The sequence below is a fragment of the Salvia hispanica genome, chromosome 5 (genome assembly GCF_023119035.1).
Source record: "Salvia hispanica cultivar TCC Black 2014 chromosome 5, UniMelb_Shisp_WGS_1.0, whole genome shotgun sequence".
Lineage (NCBI taxonomy): Eukaryota > Viridiplantae > Streptophyta > Magnoliopsida > Lamiales > Lamiaceae > Salvia > Salvia hispanica.
Window position 1 is genome coordinate 9111689 of NC_062969.1, and position 26445 is coordinate 9138133.

At 35.0% G+C, this 26445-nt stretch overlaps 7 protein-coding genes across 8 annotated transcripts; 3 read left to right on the forward strand and 4 right to left on the reverse strand.

Moving 5' to 3' along the window:
- The first annotated feature begins 192 nt into the window (after positions 1-192).
- LOC125190617 (protein RADIALIS-like 5) lies at positions 193-1086 on the forward strand. The gene is made up of 2 exons (XM_048087959.1): positions 193-549; positions 888-1086. The coding sequence occupies exon 1, from the start codon at positions 288-290 to the stop codon at positions 534-536; it is 249 nt and encodes an 82-aa protein (XP_047943916.1). The 5' UTR covers positions 193-287; the 3' UTR covers positions 537-549; positions 888-1086.
- A 2350-nt stretch (positions 1087-3436) lies between these two features.
- Positions 3437-4388, forward strand: LOC125190590 (protein RADIALIS-like 3). The gene is made up of 2 exons (XM_048087920.1): positions 3437-3770; positions 4198-4388. The coding sequence occupies exon 1, from the start codon at positions 3517-3519 to the stop codon at positions 3763-3765; it is 249 nt and encodes an 82-aa protein (XP_047943877.1). The 5' UTR covers positions 3437-3516; the 3' UTR covers positions 3766-3770; positions 4198-4388.
- A 2024-nt stretch (positions 4389-6412) lies between these two features.
- LOC125190729 (transcription factor RADIALIS-like) lies at positions 6413-7527 on the reverse strand. Its single transcript, XM_048088105.1, has 2 exons — positions 7202-7527; positions 6413-6673 (listed from the first exon to the last, which is right to left on the reverse strand). Exon 1 carries the CDS (start codon positions 7458-7460, stop codon positions 7215-7217), a length of 246 nt encoding a protein of 81 aa, XP_047944062.1. The 5' UTR covers positions 7461-7527; the 3' UTR covers positions 6413-6673; positions 7202-7214.
- Positions 7528-13055: 5528 nt separating this feature from the next.
- On the reverse strand, positions 13056-14033 carry LOC125188988 (glycine-rich RNA-binding protein GRP2A-like). The gene is made up of 2 exons (XM_048086137.1): positions 13849-14033; positions 13056-13593 (listed from the first exon to the last, which is right to left on the reverse strand). Exons 1-2 carry the CDS (start codon positions 13960-13962, stop codon positions 13234-13236), a joined length of 474 nt encoding a protein of 157 aa, XP_047942094.1. The 5' UTR covers positions 13963-14033; the 3' UTR covers positions 13056-13233.
- Positions 14034-19100: 5067 nt separating this feature from the next.
- LOC125191266 lies at positions 19101-20369 on the reverse strand. Its single transcript, XM_048088781.1, has 2 exons — positions 19850-20369; positions 19101-19765 (listed from the first exon to the last, which is right to left on the reverse strand). The coding sequence occupies exons 1-2, from the start codon at positions 20183-20185 to the stop codon at positions 19340-19342; spliced, it is 762 nt and encodes a 253-aa protein (XP_047944738.1). The 5' UTR covers positions 20186-20369; the 3' UTR covers positions 19101-19339.
- A 929-nt stretch (positions 20370-21298) lies between these two features.
- Positions 21299-22505, forward strand: LOC125186566 (B3 domain-containing protein REM20-like). The gene is made up of 4 exons (XM_048082946.1): positions 21299-21308; positions 21431-21482; positions 21578-21842; positions 21945-22505. The coding sequence occupies exons 2-4, from the start codon at positions 21471-21473 to the stop codon at positions 22019-22021; spliced, it is 354 nt and encodes a 117-aa protein (XP_047938903.1). The 5' UTR covers positions 21299-21308; positions 21431-21470; the 3' UTR covers positions 22022-22505.
- A 371-nt stretch (positions 22506-22876) lies between these two features.
- LOC125187574 (putative nuclease HARBI1) lies at positions 22877-25191 on the reverse strand. Of its 2 annotated transcripts, none has more exons than XM_048084194.1 (5): positions 25021-25191; positions 24854-24942; positions 23885-24415; positions 23586-23811; positions 22877-23453 (listed from the first exon to the last, which is right to left on the reverse strand). In XM_048084194.1, the coding sequence occupies exons 2-5, from the start codon at positions 24884-24886 to the stop codon at positions 23032-23034; spliced, it is 1212 nt and encodes a 403-aa protein (XP_047940151.1). In that variant the 5' UTR covers positions 24887-24942; positions 25021-25191; the 3' UTR covers positions 22877-23031. The 2 variants fall into 2 exon arrangements, with proteins under 2 accessions (XP_047940151.1, XP_047940150.1); XM_048084193.1 differs by having other exon boundaries at positions 22877-23494; positions 23585-23811.
- Positions 25192-26445: the final 1254 nt, after the last annotated feature.

Genomic DNA, 26445 nt, shown 5'->3' on the forward strand with positions numbered 1-26445 from the left:
GAATATAACAAAAATAAGTAAATGCCTATATATGTCGCAAGTATTACTACACGTACTCTCACCCCACCGTGTGGCTATTGTTCAAACGAGTCATTCACTTCCAACTATACAAAATTGCATATTCCCCAACTTGGCCACCCCCTAAACCTCACTATATAAGAAGCTTGCATGCAACCAATTTACCACCATCCCATATTTCACTTCCTCTTCTTTTTTAATTTGAGGCCAAACATTACACATTTGTTTAGTGTTTTTTTGGTTCTCAAATTAATTAAACAAATAATTTAATGGCGTCGAGTTCACTAAGCTCACACCGGTCCGGTACATGGACCCAACAAGAGAACAAGCTGTTTGAGAAGGCATTGGCCCGGTTCGACACTGAAACTCCTGACCGGTGGCAAAACGTGGCCCGGGCCGTTGGAGGCGGGAAATCGGCTGAGGAGGTGAAGCGCCACTATGAGATTCTGATAGAGGATCTCTGCCGCATCGAATCCGGCTTTGTTCCCATTCCCAAGTATAAGAAATCCTCCAATTGATGAAGAGAAAGAGGTATTATATATACTAATGTCATTGTTAGATATTTTCTTTCCGCTTTTTAAATGTATCCAATTTTGTATATACTCACATGTTTTGTTATGGATGCATGTGTCATAATCATACATTACATTAGACGTTTGGAAGAATATGTGAGTAATACAAATATTTTGAAAACAAAAACAAGCCAAAATATATGAAATGTATCAACATGTTATTTTTATATATTAACATAATAACATATTAAGTCACCATTCATATTGCCTTATATAACTGTATTTTTGTACCGTTACATGTGCATTTACGTATGATTTAATTGTAATAACTAATTTATTTTTGTTGTATTTTGGCAGGCTCCTAAAGATGTGAAGGGGCACGTGAGTTATCTTTTGCGGTAAAATAAGAAAGAATGTACGATGATTATTAACGCAAAAATCGCGTTTTGTTTTGTTTAGTAAATGGAGTATGAATTCGCAGCAAGCATGAATGCATGATAATTTTTAATTGTAATATTCACGCTTCTCAAATAATACTACTACTTCTTTACTTTTATGGTGGATTTGATCTTCCTACTTTGTACCAATATTCAACGTATAAATTACTCTTAATTGTTACTACAAAAATATAAATAAATGGTAACATTACGTTCGTATCAAAAAAATATATTTTATTACTATAAAAGGTGGAGTATATACATGAACAAAATCAAATTCAATAACAAAATTTCCAAACGAAGGGGTTAATTTTAAGACGACGAATAGTGGATATATATTTCTAAAGTTGGGACGATCGAATTTTCGATCGACAAAATTTTGGTCGATTAGACCAGCCTACAAGGTTTCATGTTTTAATTCCTAAATTAACACTAAACCTGCAATGTCTTTGATGCTTAACTAATTTATTACCACCTACTCCTATTTTGTTTGAGTTTCATATTTATCAGTGGATAAGTAAGACATTTACGCAGCATTTCAAATTTAATTTAATTCAGTAGGATGGCTAAAAATAATTCAGTTTTCTTCTTCTTAAGTCTTAACACTGTATAATTAAGCTCTTCATTTTGGATTTGTTATTGCCTTATTGGGCTTACTTAAATTGCATAAAATCTGCCGCTACAGAGTACTCATCTAGACCATTTCTCAAACATCATTTTCCCACTTCTTACTTATATCTTTTATATTGGCTGTCAATTTTATTCAATCTTTAACAGCATAAGCTCTAAACATGTTCATTATTATTATGATTAGTAGTAGTAGAAGTAGTATTATAATAATAATTAGTACCTATTCTTCTTCTTATTATACTGTAGAAAACCCCTTGTGATTTTTGAGCTTTAAAGAGACAATACGTTAGAGCAAGCCTAGTTTTTATGAAACAATGAATCAAATGAAACTGAATCTCTTTATGGTGAATTGATGACTTGTATAGTCGCGGAGTAAATATTCTAGAATAATATACTATTTATAATATATGAATAATTATAGAGAAACAAAATAAAACTAATTGTCTTTATCAAATTTCTATATTCTTAATCAATCTTATCTTAATTTGAACCCAATTAAGCCACACTCAACAAATATAAGGGAGTGTTCACCCTTCTAGTTTCCCAATCCTAATAAATCCAAGAAATGAATTATGTCCAAACATTGAGTACTATGGCGCACATATTTAAATCTCTGCACCTATGTTTAGTTAGCTAGTTTTGAGATGAATTATGGGCCGAACAGTATCCACTTTTTAGGTTTTTGAACCAATTTTCAAAGTGGAAGGATGGAATTAGCCCCTTCAAAAATTCACCAAAACTCAGCATGAGTAAGAGGAGGATGAGGTGGAAAGCTAAGGATGACTTTGGAATTTCAGCATCAATTCTTGGTTGAGTTTTCAATGCAGATAGCGAGTCTTAGCCTTTTCAAATGAATTTGCCTCTTGCGTGAACAGCGCATGCTTTGTATCAAAATTTGGTCTCAAAGAATTAATTCGAATACAGCAAACAGGGAGAAATGATAAAATTAATTTAACCCCATTTCTTCAAAAGTGATCACGCTCAAATAATCTAAATATGGCTAACCCCAAAAATCAATATCTAATTCTCACTTTAAAAAAGAATGTAATAAATTTCTGTATCTGCAATAATGGGAATTTTTATATTATTGGACCCAAAAACGGGTAGGACCAAATTGGAGTGGGTATAGACTCACTAATGCAGGGATCCTAAAAGGTGAAATAAATTTAGGAATATTTCTATTATGGCCCAATAATGAGTGAAGAGCTTTTCTCCAAAGCGAATCAATCATTCATCAAATATCTACGCTTTCGACTTCCAAAACCAACTTTATTTCATGAATTTTTCGTCATCTCGAATTTTGTTTGAGATTTAACCCTTTAATGCAACACTGCATCTCATTTATTAGATGAAAATATGAAAGATCGAGATTGAAGAAAATTGTTTTTTATAATTTTATCGAAACATCATATGAGTAAAATAGGTTAAATTATATAAACCCAATATTTACAGGTTGTTGATCGGATCGCTGTTATTTCACTATTACTAAATAGAAAATCCCTTTTATCATAGCATTAAATTTATATATCATCTTAATATTGAGTATATCTCATCAAATGCAAGTATTTCAACTTCATATCTCTATATTCCTACAAGATTGGAACACCTAATTGCAAAAGGGAATCAAAAGTAATGAAAAAGAATATGATATATATGTTGAAAATATTGGTACACGTACAAACACCCTCACCGTGTGGTTATACTTCAAACGACTCACTCATTTTCAACTTTTCCCAATTGCATATTCCCCAACTTGGCCAAACCCCCACCCCACCCACCTTCACCTTTGTACTAGTATATAAGAAGCTTGCATGCAAGCAAATTACCATCATCCCACAATTCAAATCCACATCTATTTTCTTTCTTGATTTTAATTTGGGGCCAAATATTACACTTTTTTAGTGTTTTTTTGTCGATCAATGGCATCCGGTTCACTAAGCGCTCACCGGTCCAGTTCATGGACGCAACAAGAGAACAAGCTTTTCGAGAAGGCGTTGGCCCGGTTCGACACTGAAACTCCGGACCGGTGGCAGAACGTGGCCCGGGCCGTGGGTGGTGGGAAATCGGCGGAGGAGGTGAAGCGCCACTACGAGATTCTCATAGAGGATCTTTGCCGCATCGATTCCGGCTACGTTCCCATTCCCAAGTATAAGAAAAACTCCAATTGAATAAGGTACTATTATACATTTACTTTCAGTCAAATAATATAAGGATTGCTATTTATTACTACTATTTTATGGAAAAGGAATTTAAGATACATGTTTCGTCGTTGTGTCATAAATCATAATTTTACATTTCACTCATTTCCGTTAATCATTAGTATTATTTTTCTTATATAGAAGAGTAGAAATATATATTGTGTGAGGCCATGAGGGTATGTGAGTAATAAAAATGTTTCTATTAAAAACAAGCCAAAATATTCGGAATCTACTGGAATGAAAGCATGTCTTTTTCAGTGGGACAGTTACTATTAATTCAAATAGCCTTAATTAAATGCATTTTTTGGATCTCGTTACATATAACATAAGATGTATATTTGCGTATGATTTTATTATAATAATAGTAGTAAGTAATAAACTAATTTTGTTGTATTTTGACAGGCTACTCAACCTTCTAAAGATGTGACGGGGAACCTGAGTTATTAATATTATAGAGCTTTTGCAGTGAATTAAGAAAGAATGTATTTTAGTAGGATGATTATCTTAAGTAGTATAAATTGGCAGCAAGCATGCTAATTTTTAATTGTAATTTTCACGAATTTCAAATAATTTATATAGTACGGCTCTACTTATATGATGGGTTTGATCATCTTTCTTTTTTATACAAACTTGTACGAATATTGGACATATAAATTACTACAAGAATACAAATAAATGGTAACATGATTACGACGGGTCAAAAGAGTACTATAAGAAATCCTCCAATTGAATAAGATCAATGAAAAGGTGTTTCTATTATTTGCATTCAAATCAAATTAGCATTGCTATCATGCTATATATTCACTTTTTACATTTACAATGTTTAAGTAATTTAAATTGGCAGCAAGCTTGCTAATTTTTAATTGTATTTTTCATAGTGCGGCTCTGCTTATATTATATGTTGCTGGTGGATTTGGTCGTCTTACGTTTTGATATAATAAAACGTGTAAGAATATTCGATGTATTATCACTACTCTAAATTGTCACTACAGAAAATTGCAAATATTAAATGGTAACATTGTACGAGTACTAGAATTAGAATCGGAATCTCTCGATTAAATAGTAGCATTGTCAATAAATTTATCGCCGACAAAAATATATATTGGCAATACGTGTCAAAACAATATTAGAGCATCTCCAATGGAAAAACTAAATAGAAAGTTCAAATCTTATAACTACCGCCATATTTACATTCTTTTTAAGAAAAATTATTCTCCAAAGAAAAAGGTATTTGAAAAGGTATTTACCGTTTCCCATTTTGAAGAACTTAAATAAAAAATTAATGTTATGGTTATTGGATCATTGGAGTTATTTTGCTCCCGTTGACGTCACATTCTTTTGATTTATTTTGTGTCTTTATTTATTTTTGAGAAAGACGTTTTTTCCATATGATGTTCATTAATTCTTTAAAAAATTATGGCGATTGTACTTATTGTACCTTTTATTTATCTCATTTTCTAGTGGCTTTTTCTTCAATTTCTAAATAAACTAATGTTTGAATATTAAAAATGTCCACGCCAATTTGCTTTATGCGCGTCATTTTGTCAATGTTATTAACCATCAAGCTATATACTATAACAATATTTCATACGACGTCCGAATGCGTTGGTTTATGCACATCATTTTGCCAGTATATAAAAATATCGCATTATTTTCAACGTCCAAATACTTGATTTGATTGAGAGACATGACAAAAAAAATCGAGCCTTTCTCTTGGCTTTGGAATCTCTACATCTGAAAGGGAAAATTATCATAAAAAATATAGTTGTACTCATAAATTTTGGTCAAATTTATGGTTAATGTCACACTTTAAAAATGTAGATTATTATAGCTTTGATATTTCTTTAATCATCATATTCATATTGATTTAGATTTGGAGGAAAAAATTGTATGATTTGGAAGCCAATAAATTTTAGTCTATTCATATACTTTACTAGTATTATTTTTCATACTAAAATTAATGGCTTTGGTGAGTAATATACAAATATCTAAAACCATTATGGATTCTGACTTCCATGTAATATACATTTCCCTCTAAATGCTAAATGATAGTACAATTAAAAAATAATTAAAATTATTATATAATTTATCATTATTGATGTGGGATTGACTAAAATTGATCAAACTTTGTGATTTTTCTAACAATTTATCCTTTTTAAGCTATTTTTTTTACTTCGTTAAGCAATGTTATTTTTATTCCTTAAAAATATATACTGTGTTATTTTTCCCTTATTGACATAAAGTGAATAGATAAATCAAATAATATTACAATATTTTCTCTCACTACTTTCTAATTATAGTACTCCATTATTTAGTGTATATTCATCATGTACACATTGTCGAGTGATTATGTTAATGGATAGTATAAAACAGAATACGCACTCACACAAACGTATATACCTCAGACCCCAATGATGAATTTTCTATTTTCCTTCATAGGTGTTTTCAAGAATTAATAAAATAAAACCATCTAACCAAAAAGAAAAAAAAAATAGGAATACTATTTCCAACAAATTAAAATATTCTATATTTAGATTAGATCGTTATACTATTTTTTATCTCACAAATTATATTTAATTAGCAATATTATGAACATGCACCGCACTGATCGATATAATAATACTAGCAAGTAGTACATTTTATTGTAAATTTTTCCTTCAAAAATACCATCGGTACATAGTTTGATAATGCCACGTCACATACAATATTTATTTATAGGGACAACTTTCGTCCAACATGAGCGAATCACCATCTAATACTGTATGATTCTTAAATAGTACTCCTACAAAAAAAATAAAACTAAATACGTATATATAATTGCTTCAATTAGATAGGTTGCCTTCTTCCATCTTTTATTTAATCTCTTCATATTAATTACCTGCATCACAACATATAATACCCATTATTCCCAAAAATTACAAAAATCAAATAACAAAGGAGATTTGAAGTGTAAACTATATTCTGCATGCATGGAATATTAGAGAATTCATGCAAATTGCAAAGGCAAACAATAAAGAACGTGCTCAAATTGTGGTTAAAACACTAAATAGAAAACAAAATTGCACGTGACAATGCTATATTATATTATTTCTAAGTACTTCAACACCACTAGAATACAACTGCAGGATTTTAGATTAATTGAATGGGAACTACATATATAAGTACATGCATGAAGCTGGCCTACCTGTCTTAGTGTCCACGAGCACAAATTATTAATAACAACATAGTTTTTTGTCTAATTATTTACATACAAATTCAATTACTTATGTTCACTATCACCAACCAAGTTCATTAATTACCAATGATGGAGAAATTGCCACATTTCACTCTACTATCTACCAATGTGGTCAGATAAGAGACACACAAACATACTGATAACATAAAACACGAGACTGATTATAGATACCTTAAAAATTTGTTTATCTCGTGGTCCGGTAGTTTGGGAATGGGACTTTCCCACTCTCAATATATTTGATATCCTCAACAAGGATGTCATAATGCCTCTTCACCTCCTCTGGTGTCCGGCCCCCAATGGCTCGGGCAACGTTGGCCCAACGGTCAGGGGTATCTTTGTCATAAACGGCCAAAGCCCTCTCGAAGGCCTTGTTTTCTTGGGCAGACCATTTGCTGCTGCTGCCCGAGTGAGAGATCGAGGTCGATGCCATTTTGTTTATGAATGGAAAACAAAAAAAAATGGTAATAGGGAGAAACAAGAAAACAAAGAGGCTAATGAGGTCAAGTGTAGAAGTGAGGAAGTGGGAAATGGTATGGTGCTTATTTATAAGCTTCATATGGTTAGGGGGTTGGGTGGGGTGTTGATACAGCTGGACTATAAACTTGGAAAATCTTGAAGAATTTAAGTGATTTGTCTAGTTAAGAACCACAATTGAAGCAAGACAAAGGACTATTACAACCTTTCAAGAATCTGCATATATAAAATGTCATCCCACCTCTTTGTTAATTAATCACGCCTTCTTTTGCACCTAGATTTGATCACAAATTATGGGGAGCATCTCAAGTGCAAGAATGTGGCTTCACATACTTAATTCAAGAAAAGTGTGAAATCTGTACATGTTAAACTGCTAATTCAGCTGATTAATTGGTTTGTTTACTTCCCACTTGGCAAAAATATCTACACCCCAAAACGAAAAACAAGAAAAATACAAAATCAAATTATATGGTAGACAGACAGCAAAATTTGTCAAGACAGACATCACAAGAGTGGGCTTATCTAAAACATTGTGAGGGTCTAAAACCATACAAACTAGTACAAGAGTTTCATCAAAATGGAATGTACTTGACTGCAATTTGTTTCTCAAAAATTAGTGCAGAAATTGATCATATTTGAATTATTGATCACTTTATTTTCTTGAATTTTTCTCTGCTTTCTATGTCGTCGACTAACAAGCTGGCTCCAAGAAATCCGTAGGCGTATTAGCCAAGTTCAGTACAATGATTGTGTTAGTTTTGTAGGGTGAACAAGGCATGTCGACATAATAAAATTAATAATCTTATCTCCGATTTCAACACAAAAAAAGATCTGTCCATGCATTTGTTTGATTCAATTGTGCCTTGGAGGGGCCTCAATTGCTTCCCAAAATCTTCCAAAACATTGGTAGAGTTTGTTGTGTTGAATATATTCTACAACCTTATACAGCCATAGAGATTATAAAAATCAGAATTTGGAGGTTTGTAGAAGCACCTGCAATCTCTGGCTATATCTAAGTCACCACCGTTCGTTTTTTTCTTTTAGAAATATCTGCTGTGAAAAATTGGTGAATCTTAGCAGAGATAAACAAGGATAGAAAAGAGTAGAAACATGATTTGTTTTTTGTCTCTAATTAGGTGTTATTTATGAACATTGTGTTAAGTGTTTTGCTTGTTTATAGCATTATATTGAGGTATATATGGAATGACTTGGAAGTTATAGTAATTAATCATTGTTTAGTGGAAACATACTTAGTAAATTTACTTATATATCTCCATCATAATATACACATAAAAGAAACTCTCTTTTATGGAATATTGCAAAAGCCAAAAGGTACGCGGAAGATAAGGGTTTTTTTCGGTCTCTATGGACCAAGTTGGATTTTGTTTTATTGGTATCTAACAAAGCCCAAAATCTTGTTAATGGATTATTACAAATAATAATTAAATACCAAGCAATTAAATGAGAGAGAATCAGAAAATTACATATTTGGCAAACTTTGGCAGCATAAAGCAATTGTTCATTTCTTGCTAATTTATGTTGTTGAGAGGGAATATTACAAGTTGCAAATATGCGATAGGAATTTGGGGCTATCACCAATCATAGGCTAATCGACAATGATTATATGATAGTTACATATGCGTATTGAGAGGCAAAGGAATCTTTCAAAAGGTGAACTTTCACCAAAATTTGTAGATACAATCTTAACTACGTCTCACAAATTCCATTTTTTTTGTATAAAAATTGTTACAACATGTTTGAATCTGGCTGTCACGCTCGGGAATTTTGTAGGATGGTCCATATTCTTTCAACTTGTAATTAGAATCTCATTAGGGGCCTTATTTTAATTTTTTAGTGAAACTATTGTGGATTATTCAGATCGGAATTCTTAATTAAATCAAGCTATTTTCGGAATGCACTTTAATTAAACTTGTTGAATTTTGAAGGTGAAAAATCGGTTTGTGAAATTGAAGCTAGTCGTCCCCGATTAATTGTCACTCTTTGACCGGGCACGGGATTTAAGAAATGTAAAAAAAAGTTGGTTGAAAAAGTTAGTAGAATGCGGGACCCATTTTTTATATTAGTTTTATAATAAAATGTGAGTTAGTGGAATGTATGACCTACTTACCATTTATGGTAAAAAAAATGAAATGTGACAATTATTGATGGATGGACCGAAATGAAAAGGTGTGACAATTAATCGGGGACCTAGTGAGTATACGACTATTGGAATTGAAGGTTGAAAATTGTATTGATTGGTGAAAAAGATATTTTTGATGGAATGAGATTCGATATGGCAAACTTTATAGGGAGGTTGGTGTCGTGGAAGCTTAATTTCGTTTCAATAAATGAATATTCATAGATTGAGATATGTGGCTAGTGACAAATAATAAATTTGATACGATATGATTGGAATAGTCGTGTGTACCACAAGAGAGAATATGAGGCAAGAGTTTTGGCCCAGAATAACCTAAGATAATTAGCAATAGCATCATTGTGAATAATTTTTTAATTCGGAAGCTAAATAGGACAAAAAATGAGAATAACTTGAAATGTACTCCTTATTTTTCAGGAAAAAAAAAAAGTTAGTTCTTATATACAAAGGGATATAATATTCATAATTGAAATATGCAGTTTTCCTTTTTTTTTTTATGGTTCAATATATTAAATTAAAAAACGAAGAAAGTGGGGAAAGATGTTACATGAGGGTTGGGCCCTCTTCGGAACACTAACACACACACACACTTAAGCATGATAGCTTGGTGCGGGAAAGCCATGGACATGCCCATAGTCTGCTAGACTACGCCTTAATTCCTAACTTAAGCAAAGCTATACATCACGGTATTGGCTTATACAATTGAATTGTGCGGTTTTCGTGTTTATACAATTGGTTACTTATGAGAGATTTTTAGAGCTTGCGTATTTGATTGCAGTTTTTGGATTGCTCAGAATTTATGGGCTGTGCTTTAAGGTTTTCCTCATGTCACCAACAAGTACTACAAATTTCTGTTATATTCGAAATTAAATTTGGAAATTTACATAATTCAAAATTCAAATCCATGTGATATTAGGTTCCTATCTCAAAAAATATCACATGTGTGAGTCGGGCTTCGCCAATGGAATAATTTTATCTCCCGAAAAAATGAATGTATTAATAATTTTAACCTCAAGTATTCCTTCTATTATGAAATAAACCTTTCATCACGAATATAAAAAAAATGAACACACATTGACTGAAACAATATAAATATACCTTTGGTGGTGATTTCAAGCCAGGAATTTTACTATATAACTTTCTAATGCAAATTACACAGATAATTACAAATACAAATATAAAACTGATGAATATGTGACATTTTTCACAAACATGAAATACTCGCAATGGTCAACTTCAACATATTTTCAAATAGTAAACTTTTTTAGCATACACTATTTTCATTCTTTCTCACTTACATGGCCAAGATGAAGTGTAATAAATCGGCAATATTTGCTCCACTTACAAGATCAAAGCAAAAAACAATTATTGGAGTTAGTTGTGATATAGTACAATGTACTTTCATTCCTACCTCTAAGAGTATCATAACTTTATTGGTAATCTTCACGGATCTATTGGACGTCACTATCATCATGTTTCTTTTTTTCACGATATCCAATGGCTCATCACTAGCAAGATATACCTTCCCAAGAATCGTTAGAAACATAAGTATTCATTATGCCAATATTGCTGCATGAATGGCACAACACTCTAGACAGACTAGTTACACTCAAGATCAGCACTAGATCTATCCTCATCAGACATGGTAGTAGTATTTGTTATCTTTTTGGCTTTCTAACCCTTGTTCTTCTATTTCTAGGGTGGCCACTTTTAAGGTGCACATACTCCCCACAATTCCATAACTTAACCAAATCTTTATCCTTTTTTTTCAAAAGCCAAAATAAGATCCATCAAACTTTACAAAAACTTTCCATCGATCCCTGTTGTGTTTTCTCACCATCGAACCATAGGTTATTGATATTTGTTGATAGGAAATAATCACAAATATAAAATAGATAACCACATAAATTTTTTATAAAGTTCGATATGATGTGTATCAATGAATGATGCAATATCATGCAAAGAATTACATTATGTAACTTTTTTATGCAAATTAAAATGAGAGAACAACTCTGTATTTCGGCGATATATAGAGTTCTAATCCTAGTTACATTAGGAAACAAATCCTAAGAAATACTCTTTGTCCTAGTCTAAGTGAGGCAATTTTATTTTGGCACAAGAATTTAAGTAATGTATAGTTGATTAAAGTGAGAAAAAAAAAATAAAGTAGAGTAAGAGAGAGAAAAGCGTTAATTATTATCAAAAAGGAAATGTCCACTTAGCATATCACGTCTCAAAAAGGAATACGTGTTACTTAAGCTGCTTGGAAATGCTTATAATACACATACATACACATAAAATCATGGACTAGTTTATTTCCTTTCAAGCTCCATACTCAACAAATGTATAAACCCAATATCGTCAGAAACATAGTTTACCTCTAAGTCAAAATCGTTGGATAAATGAAACGATGCTCTAAAATCCAACACCTATGATTTCATGGGGCTACTCATTCTAAAACCAACGCTCCACTATCGTCATGACTCATGAGACATGGTATTGTTTGTTGTCTATTTCTCTTTTTGATCACTAATCTTACATATCTTTGGTGTCTCACGTAGATTCTTAAAGTGTCTAAACTCCTCGCAATTCCAACATTTAACTTTACCCATTTTATTCTTAAATTGGTTGTTCCCAATTTTGTTTTCTATCAATCCATTTGGCCGTGGAGTAAAAGATCCCAATTCACTCTGTGGGATCTCTTCACCTGTCTCAATACCTTTTAGTTTGTTAATAGATGTCAGTTTTACGACTACAGTGCCAAGTATGGCAATTGTGCCCATCCATTTTCTGCTAGTGACGATTGCAAAATTAGAGTACGAATTTGATTAGCAAAATTGATATAAACCGAGTTCAATTGCACATTCATCATGTTTTAAACTTGTTCAGACGTTGTTGCACGGTATTCCCTCTGACATTCTTAAGTTTTATTAGTGAATTTGATATCAACCGAGACGTGTCGCGTGTCCGACTAGGTGGCTCGCGGGACCCATGCAAAGCTTGTTGGCGAACAAGAGGTCATTCAATAGTTTAGGATTTACTGCAGCTTGTAAAAACTATTTAAATGTTATGTGTACCTATTTGATAAATGTTATGTATACCTATTTGATGGGGAAATGGATCCCGGGCTGTGCACAGCATAGGGCTGTCATTAGTTAAGTAATCTGCAATCTGCATATGTTGAGACTTAAGACTCTAGAGTTAATACTTCTGTAATTCTTACTGTAAACAAGCGAGACATTTCACAATTTTTGGGTCTTAATTTTTCCTTTGGTTCATAATTATTCATTTTCATTTAAATGTACCAGTTTAATTTCACATAATAAAACAGATGAAATCTGCATCTGAATTCAATGAAAAATACAACCAAAAACAAAAATAAGTACTCCCACAATATTCAATTAGAATATCAATTCACTTCATTCATCAGAACGTTGTAAACTTTAATTCGACACAGCAACAGAAATCCAGTAACCAAAGACCCAAGGAACAAATCACTTATAGCGGAACACCGTAACAGAACAAGTAACCAAACAGCAACGGAAATTACTAATAAAGAGTCGCAACCTAATACTTATTCCCTCCAGTTTCCATCAGATCCACCCCTGTATGAAGAACGCTCCCCACCGTAACCGCCACCGTCACGGCGGCCATAACCTCCACCGTTTCCTCCATAACCACCGCCGTTGCCTCCATATCCACCTCCGCCTTCACGACGTCCGTAGCCACCGCCGTTGCCGCCTCCATCACGGCGAGGTCCACGGAATCCTCCGCCTCCACCTCCGCCGCGAGACTGTGCCTCATTGACGGTAATACTACGCCCGTCCAGATCCTGACCGTTCATCGCGTCGATCGCATCCCTCATCGACTGCTCCTCGTTGAACGTCACGAATCCGAATCCCCTGGACCTTCCAGTCTCACGATCGTTGATGATCTGCATAAAACAATCGAATCCAGACGAATTACAATCAGATCTACCAAATTACACCACAGATCTGGAGAAACAAAGAACTGAAAAGCGATTATTCAATCTTCGACCCTTCGATGGAAAAGAGGAAGATAGAACGTACCGTTCCAGAAGCTAATTAGTAACAGAAACAGTAACAGTAGCAGAGAGTAACAGAGTAACGGAAACAGATCAGATGAGAGAGAAACGATGGATTGGGATCCGATCTCCTCGCAAACAGACCTTCGAATCGACGACTTGGCCGTACTGAGAGAAAGCTTGCTCGAGCGATTGCTCGGTAGTGGCCCAGGCCAAACCACCTACGAAACATCTGAATTCAACATCAGCGGAAGCCATTTCTAGAGAAACTGAAGAACTGAAACGATGATACGAGAAGGAAAATGAGCGAGCTGATGAAGAAGAGTGAGGGAGAGGACGATTTATATAGGCGGAGATTGCTAAGCTATTGGGGTTGGATGTGAACCATGATTAAGAAGCGTGCTATTATTGGAATAAATGAAAAAATAAATTACTCTATTAGTTCCCCCCTAAATATATTGCATATTGTTATTTTAAAATGTCGATTATTAAAAATTACTGCTATTGATTTAACTCATTTAAGTAACTAGGGTTGAAGGGTGGTTAGTGAGATATTTTCTTACGTGGGGCCCATGTCACGTGATGAGCATGGGTATATTGGAAAGAAACGGTAGATATTTAAGCCGTACCAATATAGTAATGGAATATTATCTTTTTATAGACTTTTATTAAAGGCGTTTGGGTGTATCCAGAAATATTTTAATATACCGCGTATTGTTTATTCATTTTCCTTTTTTGCCTTCGAATTTCTTATTTTGAAATGCTTTTGTTGACTTTGATTAATCATTTACGAATGCACCCTCTTCATAGATTACCAAATAATCTTGCCAATGAATCTTACGAATTTAATACAAAAATAATAAAATATAAAAAGTTAATGGAAAAAGCTGATAGACTATGCTAATTATAGAATAATAAATATGGATAAATTAGTGACTAAATGTGGATCCATTTACTTCAAAAATAAATGAGATAATTATATGTAGAGGAATGAAAGAAGACATATGAAATAATTATTCACAAATAAATAAAGTACTATTAGTTGCAGGTGGACAAATAAGAGATAGAAATGAAAAAAAAAAAAAAAATAGCGTCACATATTACTAAAAGATGGTAAAGAACTCAATTTTTCAAACTAACCAAAATAAAAGGTCTATAGATTTTGGATTGAGCCAATGCTTTTTATGACTAATATTTTGGATGAAATTTCGTATCTTTTTGTAGTAGTAAAGATATTCAACTGAATTTTGTAACTTTCTTATTCTAAATTATCGGTTATTCTTGCTATTCATTTGCCATAATTTTGTTCGGGGGTGTTTAGCAATCAATGTGTGTATCAATAGCAAACAGAAATGACAAAAAGCAACCAATCTTTTCAATTAAGTTTATAATTTCAATTTGCAAAATACCGTGTTCACAATTGTGACACTTTTATTTAGAATTTAACAGCAATGACTTCCCATTTATACTATCGTCCATTATCGAGATCTTATTGCCACTTCTGCATTTTGAGGTGATTAGCAATAACTAATTTTGAATTCCTTTTTTGTTCTCTATCATTATTTTCCAATTTTGATTTTCCTTTCTGATTTTTTAATTTGCCACACTTTTTGTGGATATAATTCTCAATAAGCGATAATATTTTCTTTTGCAATCTTACATGTGTTTATTCTCACAATCCATTATGCCAAATATTGATTGGAGGTAGGGGTGGGAATACGGGTATCCGTGGATACCCGACCTGAAAAAATCAGGTACCCAAACCCGCAAATCATTGAAATATCTATCCAAAACCCGCCCCGATATATTTTCGGGTACTCCAATACCCGCCCCGGGTATCCATACCCGACGTATCGGGTACCCAAATACCCGACTCTTTACAAGTGTTATTAACTGTTAAAAAAATTAAAATTTTATATATTAAAATAAATATAGAAATATTTAAATTGACTAATATCTTTAATGTTTCATTTATTTTAAAGTATACGATTATATTTTTAGGGATTGGTTATGCAATATGTAAGTAAAATAATAAAAGTTACGCATTTAATATAACTGTAGAAGCAACCAATAATATAATTCAAAAGTCAAAATAATTAAATAAAATATAAAAACCACATGAGTTGGTTGCGCAATAAGTAAAAGCATTAAACAACTAAGCAAAATATAGAAGCATTCATTGCTAAACGCCTAAACCTAATTTAAAAATGCGTTTAAATAATAAATTGGATATTCGGGTAATACCCGATACCCATTCGGGTTATCCAATATCCGAATTATCTCAAATTTCAATATCCAATCTCATACCCAATCCCATAAAATTGGATATTGGGTATCCAAAACCCTGCGGGTATCGGGTCGGGTACGGGTAAATCCAATACCCGATATCCGTATTCCCACCCCTAATTGGAGGTAATTAGACAGTCATTATTTTGTACAGTTATATTATTTCTATAAATTTCTATGGTTCGAATTTTACTGTATAATCAATTACTCGGTACATTGTGTGAAGTCCGAAATGTATAACTTCAATTTCTCGTAGAGAGTAACTTTTTGAAGAAAATATTCAATAATGAAATCCAAAATAATAGTATAGAGACGTTTAATTTTTGAAAAGTGTTATGGATCTTTAAAAAATAGAAAAGGTACACAATTTATTTGAAAGGAAATTAGTCAAATTGTTGCCTTGTTGGCATAACAATAGAATTAGATGTATATCCATTTTATATAAGTCATTTAGTTAAGTTTTTTTTAAAAGTTGATATGAGATTGGAGATTATAAATTAAATAAAAAATGTAGAAGGTATAATAATGGAGATGACTTTCAAGATATTTACATCAAATAGTAATCTATCATGTAAGGTCTATAGTTGCTGAACCCATTCATGTTCTTGAAATATTTTTAAACAAATATTTTAATGATTGAATCTTTGATTATTTTTTTTTGTTGAAATAATATTTGAGGACTTGAAGCAAAATTGGAAAATAAAGAAATTCTTATCGATGATAGACTATGGGTTCGTTTGGTTGTACTGATAGCAAACTGGTTTTGTTGGGTTGTTCAAACCAATACTACATGATTCTTGTTTCAAAAAAGTAGATAGACTTCTTTTTGGTTGTACTGTTGTATTTCTCAGCTACCATATCTAGTTTTTGATTTGGCCAACACAAACTACCGATACAATATGGTAATATACAAAAATGTCCTCATAATTTTGACGTATTGGCCAAAAAGTCCTTGAAACCCTATGTCAAACATAAAACTAGCGGGAGAATGAAAAATCTCGCGCCTCGCCTAAACCTCTACAATCATCCGTCTCACATTCGACGGAAGGGTCTCCATTACTCCGAATCAAAAAGCGACTTGGTTCTCGTGTATGCTCTACAACGGTTAGTTAAATCGTTGAATTCGTTCAATTCATTGAATTCATATTCATTACATCTGTTTTCTACCTCTCATTCTTTAATACAATTTAGGCAAATTAGATCCAATACCAATATTGAAATAGTTGCTATAAACATTACTGTTATTGCGTTTGTTTTTTGTGATTTTTCTTGTGTTCAATTGGGAATGTTTATTATGCAAGTGAAGGAAAATGAGTATGTGTAATTGATAATCTTTTTTTCATCAGTATCATTTTCAAACCCTTCGTTAATCTTGGACGGCATGTCATCCCAACCCGTAGGAGGAAGCGAGGAAGGTGGTAGCCCTATACCGGAGGGTAATGGTGCATTGAGCATTTCCTTGTTTATATTTCATATCAGACTATTCCATGTGAGTTATTGGTTTATTATCCTTGTATCCCCTTGTAGATAGCAACGATTCGGGCACGAAAAAAAAGGTAAGGTTGACCGTTCGAGGCGTGTTTGGTCAGTTCGCGAGGAAGAGATCCTAATGGCAACGATGAAGGAGTTGGCTGCCAAAGGATGGAGGGCCGATAATGGCTTCCGTGCAGGTTATCTTACGCGGGCTAGGGAGGCCATCATGCTTGAATTTCCAAAGACGGACATCTTGCCTCACCCCCACATCTATTCAAAGTTAACAACTTGGAGGAAGAACTATGGTTCTCTGAGAAACATGCTTCAACTGAGCGGTATTGGTTTCAGTGCTGATTACAAAATAGAATGTGATGATGTAAATTCATAGTGGTTTTTTACATCATTGAACTTCATCAAATATTGGTATAATATTCCACCTACTGATCAACACCTGCAATGCTCTTCATTGTTACATTCAGAGCTTGATTAATGTCACTGCATTTACTAATGTTAAGTTTGTCTTGGTGTATCGATTCGGGCAGAAAGACAGAAATGCAAAATACATGAGGAACAAATCTTGGCCTCAATATGAAGAGTGGAAAGAAGTGTTTGGAAAGGATCATGCTGATGGGGCACGGAAAGTAGACGTTGGGGAGGCAGTTGGAAGAATCTACGGAGATAAAGAGCCCTCCAATGACGCCTCCAACGACGAAGCTGATACATCCCACCCGATGACACTTGAAGAGCTATTCCCTGACGAACTATTCCCCGATGGAGTTCTCCCTGAGATGGTAGATGAGAGCCAACCTGTTATGGAGGGCAGTGCGCCTGGAGCTAGTGCAGCGGCTGGAGGAGGAGCAGGTCCAATGGCGGGTACGGGGGCTGTAGCAGGGGCTGCTTCCGGTTCTGGGTCTGGGGCAAGGGCCAAGAAGTCGAAGAAGGTTATGAAGAAAATGAAAATAGAGGATAAGATCGACGGCGTCCTTACTCTCATGGGACAGATACACACTGACACAAACGAGCGATTGAAAGATATTTCAGCCAGGATTGGGTACGAGTTCGATCTAAGTACCAAAAGGTCGGAGGTGTTTGATCAACTAAAAGGTATTCCTGGCCTAACTCTGAAACAACAGTTCTATATTTCAAAGAAGCTAGTGAAGGAGCCCGAGCTAATGGACCTCTTTCGGGGATTGTCCGAAGCTGCTCGTGCGGCCTTTGTGATTGATCTTTTGGAGATTGATGGGATGCTTTACACACAAGATGCATAGCACATATGTTTCTTGAGTGATGTTTTTTGTCGAAATGAAGTGCTGTGTCATGTCTTAAGACCTTATGTTATTCCTCATTCTAGTTGTAATGAGGACATCAATTGATGTGTCATGTTTTAAGACCTTATGTTATTCCTCATTCTAGTTACAATGAGGATATCAGTAGTGATATTTCTCAATGAGTTGTGGATGCATTTACACCCAATGATAGTAAATGTGTAGCCACAACTGTAATATTTTGTATGTATTTATCATATTTGCCGAACCATATGCGGTTTATGTATGATGGGAAGCACATTTTCATGTTGATATGGTCAGTGAGTTGCTTGCTCTGTGTTTGTAGGTATTTAATATTCAAGGGCATATTTCTAAACATAACACAAACTAAATAATATTAATTAATCCTACATCCCAAGCAAAACAGTACATACTTCCGAACAGCAAACATACATCAACGACACCAAAATACTACTTCGATGGCCCCTACCCATAACAATAGAAATAAAAGAGTTACAATAACTTCCTTGCAAAATAGAGCTAAAGCAATGATAACACAAAGACCATTGGCATGCCCCTACTGATAACGTAGCTTCTCTTGGAATGCAACATTATCCGTCGATCGACGGGCCTGTCTTACGGGCTTTCGGGCATGGACTCCATGATGCACACGATGACCCTTTAGGGGAAGAGAACATACCCATCTGCACTGGTTTAAAATGGGTAGGAGACCTGGTAGAGGAGACCACATCGAAGCATGGAAGACCACCATCAAAAAGCTTACGCCGCACATGACCAGATGCGGCCGGCATCGGTGAGGTTACTTCATCAGAATCGGGTGGTGAATCATATTGGTTCCCCCGTCTTGGTGCGTCGGGTACCACTGAATCACTGAGCACGATAACCTCAGTGGTGTCTGATAGGGTTATCACCTCATTAGGGAACTCTATTTTGACGTCAGATAACCCAAATAATGAGGCAAGAAGAGGGATCTCCGGCTCGTCACGATAATAATATGCGCCGGCGGTAGAATCCAACTAACAAAAAAATATAACCGCCATTATTGTGTACATATAATACAAAGGCTAACAACATCTACTCAAAAATATAACTGGATATACCTTGAAAATATCCTTCCAAACGGAGTCGTCGGCAGTCACCACCTTGTCCTCCATATGCCCCACAACTACGGTCGTGGGGATCAATTTTTTAAATTTGGTGTACCGAGCCTTCAGCACTTTCACTCGAACCGATATTTCTTCGGACGATAGATCAGATCCAAAGGGAGAATTTATAACTCCCCGGACATTGCAGATCACTTCATTTGGCACGTTACCATCCTCCCAATCCCGACCATTCCTCAAATTGATCAACGTCGAGAGGAGAAGGGTATCCATTTCACGACACCATTTCCCTCGGTAGAAGAAGGTTGATTGCTGAGGAACTTGGAGGGACATTTTGCATAGAATATGAAGGACGTAGACAATATTTGTGCTTATGGTTCGACCAGCTTATATACAAGAGCCACACTAATATCTCAAGTGTCATTAATGGAAGATGGTTGAGCACTTACAACGGGTAGATAAATGTCTAGTCTACATTGTGAGAGTAGCCGACCTCAAATCGTACTGTGTTATAGGATTATGGTGGGGAAGAGGTTTCCTGATCAGTACCATACATGCACTTGATATAAATCTAATTAGTCTTAATAAATTTCATATACATTTAACAATTATATATAAATACTCATGTTTACTCAAGCAAATACTTTTGTGTATATTAGGCTTACTAATGATAATGCATCACACGTGTAGTCTTAATAGCTATGCTTGATTGCATGTAGTCCAAACTAGCATACTCATCCAATATTTTGTATAAAACGTGGAAGATAATTAGATTACTACCATGACACATTTTATACCAATGATTACTAATAGAATATTAATTACTAATAGAATATTAATAGAATATTAATTACACAGTATCATTGTGTGAACTCAAACTAAACAGAGTTTGTTGATTTAACTGCTATGAATAATCTACAAAACCTCATCTGAACCCAAATATTATAAATACATAATTGTTATAAAGCAGTCGACTTTGTATCCCTGTTGCCTAATTTCCTTTTGTAAATTATTTTGGTTAAGTTTTCAAATTTTGTTATATAAAAGAGTTCATATATAAAATTTTATAAATGAGGAAAATATTTTCTAACGGTTATTCTAAATGATATTGTAAAATGGTGGAGCATAAAGGGTGATTTATAACTGGTATGATCTGCCTATACTCAAGGCAAAAAATTGAATATAAACCGCATATATTCAAAGCAGAAAATGCATATAAACCGCATAAAGTTGGAATAGATTTTATTTTTTATTGGTTGAGAATTTCCAAATATAAGAACATCCTCATCGGATTCCTCTTTTATGCTTTAAATTCTCAATTGTTTCCGGATTAGACTCAACACAAGGTTGCGTATAGGGAAGAATATGGGTGGATGCATTTATAAGTCATATATGACTCCTCTGTTCTGGTTCTTGATGCAGTGTGTAGGCAACATCAAATCCTTTCAATTGCACAGTTAAAGCTGATTCTTTTTAATCTTAAATACCACATTGAAGTTCACCACAACCCACACACTTCCAATTTAACAAACTAGCAAATTCTAGCATGGCTAATAATGGTGATTTGGATTACTTCAGGCTTCCAACCTTCTTCAAAACGTTCTCCGAGGACAATAGCATGGAAGAGTTAGTAAGTTTTTGCATATTTCATTTTATGCGATAACTGCTAGAACGATTGCCGAAGCCAACTTCTAACTTCTTTGTTTATCCCCAATTTTGGTGCAGCGGATTCCTCCTGAATTTGTGGCGAACCATGGAGCAGAACTCCCATTCGACTGTCGACTGGTGATGCCTAAGGGCCGGCAGTGGAGAGTGCGCCTACTTCGGATCGCAAGTGGGTGCCACTTCCACGCCGGATGGGCGGATTTTCGCATCGTTAACAACATTGTGCACAACGACTTTCTGACCTTCACAATGGTGGACGTGGGTGTGTTCCATGTGAAAAGGTACAAGCCGAATACCGGTTGCCCCCCTCTGAGTGATTTACAAAGTAAGTATGTCACCAATGCACTACTGTCTGTATTAACTTGTTTATCATGTAGTTTGAGTCTCACTGATCCTTATCTTCGCACCCCATTTTAACAAAATCAAGCGGTTGCTGAAGATGACTCTGATCATAGCGTCGAGCCCGATGGTGATACAGAGGATGACTACGAACCATCCGAATAGGAGATCGAAACATCGGACGACGATGACTATGCTTATGACCGAGGTGTGGTAGATGTCGACGGTTGTCCGACATTCGTTGTGATGCTGACGACGGCTAACATCCGAAGCACGCTGGAGATTCCATTTCCTTTTTGGCGCCGCTACATTCGTATGAATGCCCTTCAAGATCCTGTATATTTCAATGTGGATGGAGATTCTTGGTTAGTGAATATGGCTCATAGCCAAACCAAAATTTGGGTGAGCCGTGGATGGCGTCGTTTCAAACAACACTACAATTTGGTGGCGGGTACTCGCTGCCACTTTAAGCTCATCGACACTAATGAAGTCCAGTTTTATGTATGGTTCGATCGCCCATAAGAGCCCAGCTGGCAGCCGTCTGCATGATGACATATCTAGTTTGAAATTATGCTTTGTTGTTATGTTCCTTGTAGTTTGTGTGTTATGTAGGGTCTCTGGATGCATTCACCAAATTTTCAATTGTATTTCTAACTTGTATCCTTCCTCGTTGAGTTATTGCAGCGAGGGTAGTAGATTATGTAGTTGGTTTAGGTGCTATGCCATATAAACGACCCATGGTCTATGTTAATTTGCCTTTCCCTATTTTAGCACTACATTATTCCTTTAAAATGTGTTGATTTAGTGAGGATAATATATAACTGCTACACTATTTGATGAGGGTTGTCGATTCATTCTAATTTTTGTGATCTATTAATTAATCCATCTCAATTTATAAGGTATGATTTCGTATGGAAGCCGGTTGAAAATGCAGGGATCACTTTAAATCCGATAAATTAATCGATTATGTTGTGTCAATCTTCTTTAATAAACCCAATAAACCTTATTAAAGAAAATATATTATAAAACACCTAATAATCAAATAAAAATGAGGTTCAAATAAAGCATTCAACACAACATACCAAAACCCGAATGTAGTGTAGAAGAAAGGAAATTACAAAATTGTCTTGGTGCACCAAGCAGGACTCATACAAATACATCCCGATCGCCCACGGTTACCTATTGTTTCTCTCGGCCCACATTTCTCTTGCAAGATCATCTCTTTTGTTGTTCCATGATGCTGAAGGTTCAACGCTACTAATATGATCACCATCCACATATTCGTTCTTATTTTCATCCGCATCTTCGGCTTCTTTATCCAATTCCGCCTCAACTGGATTAACCGCCAGTTGACTTCGTATGAAATTGTGTAACAAGAAACACGCGATAATAAGCCCAGACTGCACCTCGATCGGGTAGAAACTTGCAGATCTTAGAATACCCCAACGCATCTTCAGAACAGCAAAAGATCGTTCAATGACATTCCTGGCCTTTGTGTGTCTTAAATTGAACAGCTCTTCCGGTGTCTGGGGTGCTTGTCTACCTGGGCCCCATTCCTTCAGATGATAACGAACTCCTTTATATGGTGTCACAAAGCCTTCAGCATTTGCATATGCATTGTCACAAAGGTAGTAGCAACTTGAAAATGATAAAAACATTTGGACAATTTCATCATTTCTCATTCTTAAATAATAAATTAAAATAGTATGACAATGTAGAACAAAATAACCTTTAGGCACTTTGAGACCGAGTGGGCTACTTATTGCATCTCGTAAAATCCTTGAATCGCCTGCAGATCCTTCCCAACCAGATAGGACGTAAATGAACTGAAGCTGTGGATCACACACGGCTAGTGTGTTTGTTGTGATTTGACCCTTCCGATTTCGATAACGGGGGGCATCGGCAATAGGCACTCGTACATTAATATACGTTCCATCTAATGCTCCTAGACACCCCTGCATTGGTATAAAATGTTTTATTAAAAACTGTTGTATATTACATAGACAAACATTAGGCAGATTCAACCACCTTAAACCAATTCCATCGCCGATCCAAACATTGATCGTCTATAGGTTTGGGCTTCACCAAAAACAGACTGTGAAGCGTAAGCACACCACGAAGCACAGTATGTATGTATCTGGACACAGTTTGGGAGGACCGCATGAAATCATAACCAACTATACGAGATTTCTTATGGTGTGATAAAACACATAAGAACATGGCAACTTGTTCTTCTAAAGTCACGAATTTCTTGTCAATTAAACCAACACGATCACGGAGAATACGACATAGACGGCCGAATGTGTTTCTGTCCATCCTTAAATTATCTATACATGAACGATCTGTGACCCGCACAAACCTATCCAGCTGCTTCACATGAGCTGGAATTGAATCGAGCATCCGCGTGGGGCCAAGTCTGTCCCATCGTTTGCGCTTTCGGGTTTCAGGGCTAATGAGCATTAGTATGAAAGATATAAGCAGCAAGTTTATTTGAAAATTGCTTATTATTTCCTCCAGCAAAATCAACAAGGCTGTCATATCATCACCCCGACGGTCCCCCTGTGATGAACGAAGACATACATTTGCATTCATTGAACTATAGATTTATCAATAATATATTGTTGATAATTTAATCACACATTTTGAATGAAATAAATTGATTCTTTGCAGGTTAAAAAAACCAAACTGGATAACCTTCTAAACTCAACAAAAAACAGCAACCACATCCACCAAACAACAAGGTAATCAATGATCTAGAAAGACAAGTATTGGTACATCCAAATTAGGAACGAGATCAAAACAACAGTTGCAGCATTCACTTGGATCTCAACACTAATATACATGTTTTTTTAATCCTAGTTACTTAGTAAATACCCAATTTAGATGAATCGCATCTTCACTTGTAGTCACAGGAATCCAGTTCAATTCTCCAAAATTTGCACACAATCACAACAATTTTCTAATCTGAATGATGCTGAATAATGCAAATATGTGTACCTGACTCGTAGGGCCGCCCTCTTCCCTTGCCATGAATAACCGTGTGAGGAACCGAGTTGTCCCAATTCAAACGGCACAGATTAGTGAACCTGCAGTAGAACGAAAATCAATTATTATGCAACGGGTCTAATGATAATGGGTCACACCCAAATTTCAAGGTGTGTTACCTATGGTCGTTGGCGTCGATGTCAGCCGTAGAATCGTCCGGGCCGATGGGTAATTGAGGGATGCCGATCTGAGATAAAGAGGATTCAAACCGAAGAAGAATGATGAATGCCAACCGAATGAACTGAGGAGGAAGGTTGGGGGTGTTATGGTAATTGCGGTAAGAAGTTCGTGTTCTGATACGGTGAGGTAGTGGGCTATCAGGGATGATGGCCTGGGTAGACATATATCCAATTGGCCGGTAGCTATCTTAAATGCTAGCGGGTCGGTGTTCATATCCCGGGTCGTCGAGGATGTGTATCGTACCAACCAAAAACTAGATAGGACCCAGATAAGAGGCAATATCTTGGACTATCTGACCAATCAAACACCTCCTATATAAATAAATGGTTATAGTATTTTTAAATGGTAAAATAGGTGTATTCGTTAAGATATGGGCTATAAAAGCCCAATCATTAAATGATCCAACTGCGTAAACAAGCCATTTGCCACCTTGTCACTTCTGGTTAAATGGGCCCAGTCGAGTGGATTTTGACATATCGAACGAATTGAGCATTTAACAAAGTATTGTAGGTATAAATTAATATAAGTAATTTGTAGAATGAAAATTTGTTATTTGTCTGTAATTTTTCAATTTAAAAAAAAATTAATTTTGAATATCAACTTTTAAATTTGCGTGTTAATCATTAAATTTGGGATTTGGTATGATTTTACATTCAACATATATTAGTGATCGCGCATTAAAAAGATGTTGCATTAGTACTTATCAAAACTACATTGTTTTGGCTGAAATTGCAATAAATCTAAATGTTTTGCCGTGTTAAATTGAGAGGACAGAGAGAAAGAGAGGTGATTATTTGCAACGAGTAAGGGTAGAAGAAAAGTGAAGCATAATTGAATTCTTCGATGGCTACATCTTCATCGTTCAATTCATTCCACTAATATTAACCGGAACCTTTTTCGATCGCAAGAAAGCGTATTCCAAGTTAGGCAGCCAAATTACGAAAATTGGCCCGGCTCATGAATACGCTAGCCCTCTGCTCAACAAGTCAAGCCATAGGCATTGTTTTGTGGGCATGTCATGTGATTCCTCTATATGTTTTAAAATCCAGCCCGGCCCATGCCACACCTAACTGCCTATTTTAGATAATACTAACAAAGAAAAATTAATCTTGGACAGCAATGCATATGCATGAATAAGTCTTTTAAAGTATTTTCTTTGACAACAATGCATATACATGAACTCAAATGATTATTTATTATGTACATTTGTCCTATTTAATTGACATAGTTATAGTTTTAAACGTCCGATTACATTCAATTTTAACTCTCTTATACATAAAATTGGACCCAATAAGACAACCAAGAATTACAAAGCAAAATCCAAATATTACTATTTGGGCCTGCAGCCGGCCCTAAACGTTTTA

Coding starts and splice junctions, on each gene's coding strand:
- LOC125188988 (XM_048086137.1), bottom strand. CDS start 13,962: ATGGCTTCCGCTGATGTTGAATTCAGATGTTTCGTAGGTGGTTTGGCC. Junction 13,594..13,848: donor GCCAAGTCGTCGATTCGAAG/GTCTGTTTGCGA, acceptor TGTTTTATGCAG/ATCATCAACGATCGTGAGAC.
- LOC125190617 (XM_048087959.1), top strand. CDS start 288: ATGGCGTCGAGTTCACTAAGCTCACACCGGTCCGGTACATGGACCCAA.
- LOC125191266 (XM_048088781.1), bottom strand. CDS start 20,185: ATGTCCCTCCAAGTTCCTCAGCAATCAACCTTCTTCTACCGAGGGAAA. Junction 19,766..19,849: donor TTTGGAAGGATATTTTCAAG/GTATATCCAGTT, acceptor TTTTTTTGTTAG/TTGGATTCTACCGCCGGCGC.
- LOC125187574 (XM_048084193.1), bottom strand. CDS start 24,886: ATGGCAAGGGAAGAGGGCGGCCCTACGAGTCAG. Junction 24,416..24,853: donor AGGGCGGCCCTACGAGTCAG/GTACACATATTT, acceptor CGTTCATCACAG/GGGGACCGTCGGGGTGATGA. Junction 23,495..23,584: donor GGTCTCAAAGTGCCTAAAGG/TTATTTTGTTCT, acceptor ATCATTTTCAAG/TTGCTACTACCTTTGTGACA.
- LOC125186566 (XM_048082946.1), top strand. Junction 21,843..21,944: donor CCCTCTGAGTGATTTACAAA/GTAAGTATGTCA, acceptor AACAAAATCAAG/CGGTTGCTGAAGATGACTCT.
- LOC125190590 (XM_048087920.1), top strand. CDS start 3,517: ATGGCATCCGGTTCACTAAGCGCTCACCGGTCCAGTTCATGGACGCAA.
- LOC125190729 (XM_048088105.1), bottom strand. CDS start 7,460: ATGGCATCGACCTCGATCTCTCACTCGGGCAGCAGCAGCAAATGGTCT.